The following is a 10,930-nucleotide window of genomic DNA, read 5'->3' on the forward strand; positions in this document are numbered from 1 at the left end:
TTTTTTGCATGTAATTAAACTATTTAAATGTGGACTTGCACATGAATAGTAGGCTGGCATGGCTGGCATCTACCCCACTCTTTTTTAAGCCACGTGTCTGTGCAGTCAGAGAGGTTAAGCGTGTAATCTAAGGCATGAAACGCGATTTCAAGGAGAACGGCAAATTCTGGATTAAAAGGTAGCGGTAACAAACCTCAGAGGGCGTTTCATTATTTTGCCCCTCTCTTTTTCAGGTGGATCTTTCCGTCACTTCCTTTGGCAAGTTTGTAAAGAGTTACAGAGCTCCTCGCTCTCCCTTCTCCTGTTGTGCCCGAGCTCTGCAGTCAATAAGAATAAGGTGTGATACCTCAATGCAAGAAATGAAGTTGCTTTTCTCTTTTTGAATGCATGTGTTTAAAAACAAGTAGAACACATTCAGTTAGCAATACAGAGAGAAGCTTCAGGTCAACAGCCCCTGTTAGCACATCTAAGCAGACAGGTCTCACATGCCTGATAGAACTGAAAATGACTGTTGATGAATCCCCTGTTGCACTTCAAGTGGCACTACAGGTACTTGAAGAAGTAGCCAAGTAGTCAAAACTGCAAAATGTAGCAGAATTAAGACTCCTGGTCAAAGTTCACTTAGAGTGAATCTGGTTCAGTTGTCTGATTTAGAGATTGTCCATCCCAAACTAGTGAAGTCCTACTCTGCTGGTGTTATTCCAGGAATGTCACCAGGAACGTCAGTCACATTGCTAGTAGAGTAAGACGCTCCATCCACGCTATTTAATGCATATTTAGTGTCCTCCTATTTTGTGCAGTAGATGTATTACAGAAACAAGCTAAAGCTTATGGCCCGAAGAATTTACAGCAGTTGAGGTATAGTTCCTTCCTAGGAACATTCACAAGGTAGGAAAACAGCTCATTTCCCACAAGACCAGCTGCGTAGCAAACCTGGCTTTGCATATCCAGACTGTATTTCTGAAACATCCCACAACTGAAAGGCTTAGATATCGAACTGATAGCATACATAGAGAAAAGTCTTGTGAATGCTGATTAACAGAGCTTGTAAAAGCGGGGCTTGATCATTAAATTACAAGGTAACGTGATATAATATCACTGTATAATATATACAGACTCGGTGCCACGCTTGAGCAAATCCTTCTGTAGCCAACTGAACAGCATTCACTGTGTTCCAATCGGTATTTTCACAAGCCTGCTAACTTGTGGACCTGCAGGGTATGCATCAATTGTTAAATACTGCTTTGTGTGCTCTATTCTGTTTTTTTTTCTGAAGGGGAAGTATATTTTGACGCCTAGCCCTATAACCTACGCGGAGGAGCAGTTATTCCATTTTTTTGGGCAGCTCTTGGGTATTGCAATTCGAGCAGATGTTCCTCTGCCACTTGACCTCCTGCCCTCCTTCTGGAAGACTCTGGTAGGAGAGCCACTGGATCCTGACGTTGATCTCCAGGAAGCTGACATCCTCACCTACAACTACGTCAAAAAATTTGAAAACGTAAGTAACTTTTTTTTCTCTTCCTTCCTTTTTTTTGGGGTTTCCCCCATAAGCACGTTCTTCTGGTAGCTGCTAACTGTGCTGCCCGCCCTAAATGGTAGTGGTTGGCTTCACGGCTAGCAAACACTTTTCATGTGAGCAGAGTCTTGAAGTGTTTTCACTCATCTTGGGTGCAGGATTTTACATCCTGATGGCTTGGAAAAGCTGCTCAGTCTCCTCTGCTGCCAGACACAGTGGAATTAAGGCTTCTGAAATGTTTACTGGAACTTGGCAGTGCTAAACCAGAAAATAACCCACCAAAGCAATTACTGGCTTTCACTGTCTGTGATGCCTGCAGATGATAGAATGAGTGCACTTTGTACATTGTGGTGATACCTTAAGTGAGTCACAAGAATAACCTAGTACGACATGCTGGTCATCAGATCCTGTTCCTGTGTTTCGTGACAGATAAATGATGAGACAGAACTGGAAGCTCTGTGTGCAGAAATTGCTTCTCAGCATCTAGCAACAGAGAGCCCCGACTGTCCTAACAAGCCATGCTGCAAATTCACCTACCTGACCATGACAGGGGAAGAAGTGGAGCTTTGTCCCAGAGGCCGGCACATTCCAGTGGGGTGAGTAACAGCTTTCTTGGCAGGATGTTGCACTGCGTTACATGGGAAAGAAGCATCTCTGAAATAATTTTCCAAGCACCAGGCTCCCAGAGATGCTTTTGTAACAAGATAGACTGAAATGATCTGGGAAAGCTTTACGTTTGCTGGCAGGAACTTGGAATCTCTAGCACTGCCTTTTGTTCTGTGAGAAACAGACAGCTGCGGAGCACTGCTCATCAACTGTTTGCTGGCTTCAGTGAACACCCACAGCCAGGAGGCTTGTGAGAAATGGGCAATGAGGAGAGAAGAGGAGGAAGCTGAGGAAAGTGGAATTAAATTGGGAAGCATCAGAATGCAAATAGCTTAATGCTCACTCTCGATTATTCAAAAGCGGAATCTCCCCATAAAACCCTTCTGTATGTAATGGTCTGGGGTAGGGCAAGAGAGTTCTTGCAGGCGCTCCTTTCTTGTCCTGAATCTTTGCCCTTGCAGATGGGAGAACAAGGACGTGTATGCAACAGCGATCCGGAGCTTGAGGATGCGTGAGCTGCAGACTCCGGAGTGCATGACTGCAGTGCGTGCTGGACTTGGGTCTATCATTCCCCTGCAGCTTCTGACTACGCTGACCCCTCTAGAGATGGAGCTGAGGACATGTGGGCTTCCATACATTAACCTGGAGTTTCTCAAGGTGTGAAGAACTGCAGCTTCTTTGGCAAAACTTACCTGTTTGACACGTAGAGGAGAGGACCCTCCCATGTGGAAGGTGTTAGGGGAGAACCTTCTGCTTGTGATACAGCCAGGACAGTCCTTATGGAACACCGGCCTGTACTTGGACACCCCCCTTTGCCCCCAGGGAAGTTTTTTAAGATTTCACTGGATTCGGGAAATAATAGGAGTGGGGCTTGTTTCAGAGAGGAATAATGACGTTACTTTTTAACATCAAATTTTAAATCTGTCTCTATTTTACTGAGCTCTATTTAATATTTGCCACTTGAGCTAAGGGCTGAAAGAGCCATTGCCCCTATTTTGAACTGCAAATAACTTCTGAAAATCTAAAATTAATCTGTAACAGACGACAACTGGTCCCAAATACTTTCATTTCATTACCATAAGAATTACGCCATAAAAAGAACTTTTCTCTTGTGTCAGAAGTTGTAGAATATTCTCAACCATGGGTGTTAGCGTTGTTTTGTGTTTTCCTTAAACAGCAGGCATGCTGAACTGCCCCGGTCCTGCATATTAAACAAAAAAGTAATGTACACTACCTGCACTACAGGGGAGACACACTAAGAAAGCCTGTTAACAGAAGCTGATGGGCTAAAAAGATACAAAACCACGTATATTAACACTCTACCATGGCTGGATTTCCTAATGATTTTGAAAAGGCAGGGAGGTGTAGTTACCTTCCCCTTCCATCCTCTTAAAGTGTAAGTGGGGAAGATTTATGAAGGGAGAGGAAAACAGCAGTGGACATCTTGCTTTCCTTTCTCTTAGGCACACACCATGTACCAGGTGGGCTTGATGGAAACCGATCAGCACATCGAGTTTTTCTGGAGCGCGTTAGAGATGTTCACTCAGGAGGAGCTCTGCAAGTTCATAAAGTTCGCCTGTAACCAGGAACGAATCCCCTTCACCTGTCCATGCAAAGATGGAGGCCCTGATACTGCCCACGTCCCGCCGTACCCCATGAAAATAGCCCCCCCCGACGGAGCTGCAGGTATGTTTGCCCACTGTCTCCTAAGGCAAAGAAAATTAGTTCTGCTCGCATCGTGGTTCCAGCTTTCAGTTCCGCTTTTTAATTTAAAAGTGTATTTAATGCACAAAGAATGACAAAAGGGAATCAGGTAGTTATGGCTGTAAATAAGAAGAGAGCTAACTTGTTTTTAAACAGTGTAAAAATAAAATTTAAAATAAACTTTAAGTACTTAAAACATTGCCCGCTAGAGACAGTAAGAGGTTTTGTATAGTACTTGTCTCATATGCTTTTAAAATGATTGGGCTGTCAGAAAAACGTCATCCTGAGGACTGACTGGGAAGCACAGCAGTATTTAAGGTTCAAGAGACACGTTGCAGGCAGGAATTTTGTTGTTTTGGTACTTCTTAGTAAGGGGCGGAGGGGAAGGATGCTTTTGGAGAATAAGGTGGCAAGCAGCGGGCGTGTTCGAACCGTCCGGTGCTTCTTCCCTGCAGGTTCTCCAGACTCCCGGTACATCCGTGTTGAAACGTGCATGTTCATGATCAAACTTCCTCAGTACTCCTCGCTGGACATAATGCTGGAAAAGCTCCGATACGCCGTCCACTACCGGGAGGATCCACTCAGCGGCTGAGTGGGAGAAGGGGATGCCTGGAGGTGACTGTCTGGATTGTTTCATGACTCTGCTAACGTTGGAAACCCTTCGATTCACATAAAAATACCTCCTGTAACACTGTGTGACAAGCTGGAGGTTAATTTATTTTCTGAACTTTTGTTCCCGTTACAAGAATTACTGGAAGACTTACATTTTGTATTTGTAGACTTTGTGGTGGACTGGTTATTTTGCTGCCTTGTTTGTGGAATATTTGTAGGATAGTTTAGTAAAGACCAGTTTGTGTATAATTTAATTTTGAAAAACCTTTAAACATGTACATTTCTAATTTTGTAATTTAGAATGATATTACCCATGCAAACACCACAAAGGTGAGGGTGTTCTGAGTTCGGGAGCACTCGGAGGTGAAGGCTCGTAGATCGCTCTCCCCTGAAACGTTTTTGAGTACAAAAATGGAAAGAATCAGGTGTGGGGAGGGAGTCGCTACTGGGCACCTGCAGGAAGAGAGCACGGTCTGTCGCAGGCAGAGATCGCACAGAACTTCTAGCACTTGCTTGAGTTTTAGAGCAGAAAATATGCTGCCAAACTGCATGTTTACGTTTCCACCGTTTTCTTGTCACTTTTTAAACTATAAGCAAGCACACGGGTAGCTGCCACAGTTAACTTGGGGTTTCAGCTAGACACTTTTGGGAAGATTTATAATTGAAAGAACAGTGAAAGGGCCGTAATTCAGTTGGGTTCTTGCCCTAGATGTTCTTGAATGTCTGCTTTGCTCAGTAACAGAATAATTTATTGTAATTAAAATATTAGCAGAAACAAAATGGCTTCTCTCTGTATGGTGTAAGATACCACAGTTCAAGCTTATAATCTGTGACTTTATCCTATTTCCGAACAAGCTTTCAGAGTCAGTGTGTGGTTAAACACCTGGAACTCATTTTTGTACTCAAAAATGATCTTTGATCTAAGAGCAAATTATCCTAGAGATGTGACACCCGACAGGAGGATGAGGTGGGGCGAAGGCACAAAGTTACGCATTTGAAGATAAAGCTTCTATTTTCTGTGGAGAGATAATAGCAGACTATGGCGAGAGAACAATTCTCTAAGTTTAACTTTTGTATCTTGTGAAATACGTTCTGGGGTGGTTTCAAAACAACACGTCAGCACATGTATCTTCCTTTACTGGTATGAAAGCGGTTGCCCTGCACCGGGTGCATTAAAAGTACGGCGTTGCTTTGTTAATCATTTAGAGCCCGGCACAAGTGAGAGTTACCTGCGTGCTGAAGAACCGAAGGGAGCATACTGAAATCACTGCTGTGCTACTCGGCTCGGTACTATCTGTAAGTTAAGTGCCAGTACTGAGCTACAAGTTCGCTATTTTCCTTCCGATGCGCTTAGCGCATCAGCCACACAAAAGGTCTACGATGGTGCGTGTGTAACTGTACTTTAAGGTCGGTATTATATGTCTCTTTAGAAGACAGCATACACTATAATTTGGTTTGTCAGTGGTCATGGGAATTGAAAAAGCTGTATTTATTGTATATTATTGTGAATATTGGGAATTATGAGTGTGTGGTACTTGGAAGATGTGAGTAAGAGAGAAAAGCCTAAACAAGTGTGTATATTCTTGTTCTTCTGTGAGCGAATGGAAAAATGTGCGTGCAACAGTTGTAGCGATAGTTGTTGGCATACAGAGTCTCCAGGTCCTGTGGTTAGGAAAGCCGTCTTGCCCTTCCATTGCACATCGCCCTTTCCAAGGAACAGATACGTGTAGGAAGAATATTTACTCTTGAACCTTGTCCATTTCCTGGTAGAAGCATATATGTAGCTGAGAAATCAGAGTAAGCGCAAACACACGTGGAGTTTACAAAGACCAAGGGGAAAGCGAAGCAGAAGGAACGGCTCGGAGCCGGTTTATTCCCATCCGGGACGCGCGTTCCCAAGCAGGTGCCGCAAGGAAACGTGAAGAATGTCAGTTGAATTTCATGGCAGAACTGTTGTTGCTGACAATGACACGTTTGGGGTTTCTTTCTGGCGATTGGATCGTGGGTTTGCGTTGGGTTTAAATCTCCCATTTCAAGCCCTTAAAGCTTTGGGTGGACTCGCAGCGCAAATACCTCACTCGCGGGGGTTCGAGAACTGGCTGCGCCAGCGTTTCCCAAGGCTGGGCTTACAGCTGTGAGTAAGAAACTGCTGCTAATGTCTGTCGTCTCCTTCCAGAGAGCACGTTTGCGTGGAGCATATCCGCATCCTGGCCCTGAAAAGCGTGCTGTAAAGTTACTTGATACGTATTTATTACAATTAATTATTTATGGATTACAAATAACAAACTTTTAGTCAATGCTGTTTACACCTTGCTGTGTAAATTAAGCTTCTTATACAGGAAAAATGTCACACCAATAAATAACCTTCATTGACTTTGGTTTTTTTTCTGGGGAATGGTATCAGCCCTGTGAGGGAATGAGGTGTTTTGGCTTTTTTTTTTTTTTTTTACGTTACTAGGAAGGAAGTGCTATGGTGGTTCGACTGTAGCTCAAATGGCCTTTTAATTAAAGCTTTTCTAATCATTATTACTCCCTTGTGCTTTAAATGAACTTGACATTGTCTGTAATAGGCTTGTTTGTCAAAGCAAAGATTGGTTTGTGATTTCTTTTTTTTTAAATATATATTCATTCAGAATGTAAAATTATACTAAACAATGGAAAAACTCTGGAGCTGGGTATTAGTTCTAGCTTGGTGTGTGTCCATCCGGTACCGTACACGGCGTTAACCTGTTAAGTGCTCTTGGCCATACAGTGTACACTTGCATAAAGGAGATTCTTAACATCCCTTTAGACGTATTGTGTCCTTATTTGGGGCTGGAAATAATTTTAAAACAACTCCTCCACTGATGAAGCTGTGTTGATGCAGAGGATTAGAACTGCTAGAAATGAAGTTGCAGGTTATCTGCTTTTCAATCCCACTTTTATGGGTCAATATGCTGTAATTTGTATTTACTTGGAGCAGAAATGTAAATATTTTGTACAAAAGGGAAAGCAAGCACAATGATTGCTAATATTTCTCTTTACGGAGACAGTGCAGTGTTTCTCACGCCCGAGGAATAACGCAGACTAAGCCACGTTGTCAGCTGGGTAGTTGGTTATTTTTCACACTAGCAATTTCTGAACGAGGCGTCCCGTTAACCCTCACAGACCAGAAGAGCCAGCTTAGCTTCCCTCATCCTGCCGTAGCAGTTTTCCCCAGAAATGCCATCGCAAGGTTGGTTGCCACCTGTTTTTAAATACCTTTATTCTGCTTTTCTTGTGTAAATAAACGCTTACATTTGGTGGAAGCGTCCGTAAAATGTCTTTATTTTAGAACCACGCTCACTTCAGCCATCGTTAGTCTTCCATGCTGCAGCATGGGACGGTGCTGGCAGCAGAGACAAGGCCTCCAGCAACAGCTTTGCCCTAGAAGGGTGACTGGCTAATTAACCCTGCTAATGCCATCTGCTGTACCCAGTTAATTAGGCTGATGCCCATGGTCATTATCTAAGACCTGCTTGCTCCAGCTTGTGTGTTACCAATTCCGTAATGCCGTGCCAAGGCGCAGAGGATGAAACAGCTCTTGTAAAGCAAATTAGCGAAGACCTAACGCAGGTGATAACAGTGGAACACAAATTAACGAAGCGTGCTGCCTTTGATTCTGAACTGGCCCTCGCTGGGTGGGGGGTGGAAAACCTCCCCTCAGAGAGCGGGTCTGATCCCATGTCACTTCGTGTAATAGATTTTTACTGCACAATGGTTTGGGACATCATTAATAAATTTTATTACAAGGAATTTAAAAAGCATGGACTAATACAGCAGTAGAAAGTGTTTTACAACACAGCCACGGGCTCAGAGCTGCTCCCCTGACCATCTCAATCCCCCTCTCCGTGCCGCTAACGACCACGGAGGTGCAGCTCGAGGCGCAGACCCCCATCCTCCTCGGCCCGCCTGTTCCCGGCACCCTCCCAGCTGCCCGCCTGCTTCGGCTCTTCATCTGCTGTCGCCACCCGCAGAAGAAGGGGCTGGCGCCCGAGCAGCAGGGCAGGGGCTCGGAGTCGGCACGTCACAGACTCTTCCACTGGGCGGCACAAAGAGCCCCGATGGAAACACAACCCAGGCAGTTCCCAGGGCAGAACTGTATTTGCTGTCTTGGGATGTTGCTAGTATCAATCACAGAAGTAAAAACTTGTAGTATATGCTCACAAATTAAAAATACACATATATATATATAAAATTATCACTACCTATAAAAATTTAAATTCATAGAGTCTTCAATGACATGGCAATACAGGAATTTACTTGCGCTCAGATAAATAAGTAATAGAGTGCAGAGTAATGGTGCGCAGCACGCTAAATGTTTTTCACAAGTGGTGGATCACTTCTCTGGCTGACCAGATGCCGGGCTCTGGGCTTTTGCCTAAAGGGAAGGGGGGGAAAAACAGTAAAAACGCTGTTTTCAAAGAGTACTTGATAACAAGCAATTGATAAAAGCCTCACTGAAGCAGGAGGGACTGTGGAATAAGCTCATCATCCTGGCAAAACCACCCCAAAGAGAGAGGCAGCTGGATGGCTCCCGGGGCCCCAACGGCAGGGGTGACAGCCAGGCACAGTCCCCTGAAACGGAGGCGTCCAGTCCACTCGCGGTGGCAGAGTGAAGCGCCGCCCTCCCGCTCTGCGCTGGCTGCCTTACCTTCCTGTTCCTGCGCCTGAAGCCGACTGGACCCTCCGACGTCCCGGGGCTCCTTCCTCCTCCATCGCTGGTGCTGTAGAAGAAGAGGGACACGTGCAGATGAAGCAAGCCTACCGCGCTTGGTGCTCTTGCTGCTGAATAAACAGAGGTCCTTCATGCCAGGGAGACTTCGGGAGGTCTGGGAAGAAGCCCTTCGTTCTTCTCCTGAACCCTGACCCAGCTGTTTTTGTAGCAGAAGAACCATGTCCTAGTCAACGGCCTTCAGGCATTGCAATAATACACACTGCACTGCAGGGGAAAAAACACCCAACAGGTGATTCAGGCTAGCGGTAATGCAAGCTGAATAAGGCGGCAAAGAAAGTAGGCGATGAGCCATAAAGGCACCACACTAAAATTTCTGGATTTTATTTTAGGTTTATGCACGTTTGAGTTTTGAAGGACAAAGAGAAAAGCTAAGATGAGTGCACTACGATGGAGAGATAACAAGGCATTATCCTACGTTGTCTCCCAGTGACCATTTTGTCCGTTCTATTTTAATATAAAAGTCTAAGTTTGCTGTCTGAAACTCAGAGAAGCACCAGCCAAATAAAGCTGAGTGGAACCCTTTCAGCAACAAGCAAACACGAGGGAATCCAGATTTGCACCATAAGGAAACAAGGCAGAGGACCGGAATGGATTTGTCACTCCTGCTGCTGTTGGGTTGCTGCCGTCTGAAGATCAGAATGTGCCAGGCCTAAGGCTGCGCCGCAACTTTCAGCAGAGCAAAACAGGCGGTGCCACTGATCCCTTACGCTTCAGGGCGGGCCCAGTGTGGCTGCTTGAAATGGAAGAGAAAGGCGTTACCTTGGTTGGGTTGGAGAAGTTCTCGAGAAGCTGGATGCGAAGGCTTCTGAATCAAAGTTCTGAGTAGGTCTCGCGTGTGGCGTTGTCCCACTTGCAGATTCACTTGCACCTCTGTTCTTCGGTCTCCCCTCGCTGCCAGCCGCCTTCCTGGGCTTCCCTCTCGAGTCGGGAGCAGCGCTGGCTCTCACTGAAGAGGACAATGGTGCATTCCCGGCGTTTGCTGTATTGCTCAGTGACTTGGCCGCTCGTGCAGGATAGCTGAGCCTCTGCTGGCCAAAGCCTTCTCCGCACCAAGGAGAAACATCTCCTGAGAGGACAAGAATACAGCGCTTAATAGGAATAGTAAACGCAGCATGAGACATTAGAGACGCTTCAAAACTAGACCTAATTTCCTTTCCAGCAGCATAGGGCTTCATAACCAAGATCTTTGAAGATACCGAGTTTCAGTGACTTCATCTTTCTTGCGTAAAACTAGACCAATGGTAGGGGATTGAAGATTTTTAAATTTTGGAGACAGAACAGGGTAACAACATCTATTCAGCTTGGAACATGCACAGTGTTCCTGCAAATGTAAAGGAAAAGGGTGCGCGTGAGTCCGTGTTTTGCCCACACCTTGATGCCTGATTCGTCTCTGAGCCAGCTCTGGCGATTCTCTTCTCTCTCTGTTGGCTTGAGGAGACAGCAGCTGCTGCGATGGAAAGCTGGCTGCTGGGCTGGCTGGGCGCAGATCACAATGGTGCTAAAGCAAAACATACATTTGACTGTTTAAATGACAGCTCATTCAGACTTTATTCCTGTAAAAACACTGCAGAGCATCATCCCTCAGAAAGATTAAGGTTAGTAGGGAATTGTTTTTACGAAGAGGCAGATACTGCTTGCCGACACCCACATTTTCTCTTACACAGAGCTTAGGAATAATTACTAGCTATCACAGGACCTACGCAAAAATGGAAACTGGCAGCGTGAGCCAGTCCTGC

The 10,930-nt window shown here is 45.2% G+C and overlaps 1 protein-coding gene across 1 annotated transcript in view; it reads left to right on the forward strand.

Moving 5' to 3' along the window:
* Window positions 1-4,870, forward strand: part of HECTD4 (HECT domain containing E3 ubiquitin protein ligase 4) — a 56,225-nt gene extending 51,355 nt beyond the window's left edge. Inside the window, 6 exon segments of the mRNA XM_009572860.1 lie at window positions 234-337; window positions 1,277-1,498; window positions 1,946-2,112; window positions 2,584-2,779; window positions 3,586-3,808; window positions 4,282-4,870. Of these exon segments, the coding sequence (XP_009571155.1) occupies window positions 234-337; window positions 1,277-1,498; window positions 1,946-2,112; window positions 2,584-2,779; window positions 3,586-3,808; window positions 4,282-4,418 (1,049 nt within the window). The 3' untranslated portion in view covers window positions 4,419-4,870.
* Window positions 4,871-10,930: the final 6,060 nt, after the last annotated feature.

This window comes from Fulmarus glacialis, unplaced genomic scaffold (genome assembly GCF_000690835.1).
Source record: "Fulmarus glacialis isolate BGI_N327 unplaced genomic scaffold, ASM69083v1 scaffold7832, whole genome shotgun sequence".
Classification (NCBI taxonomy): Eukaryota; Metazoa; Chordata; class Aves; order Procellariiformes; family Procellariidae; genus Fulmarus; species Fulmarus glacialis.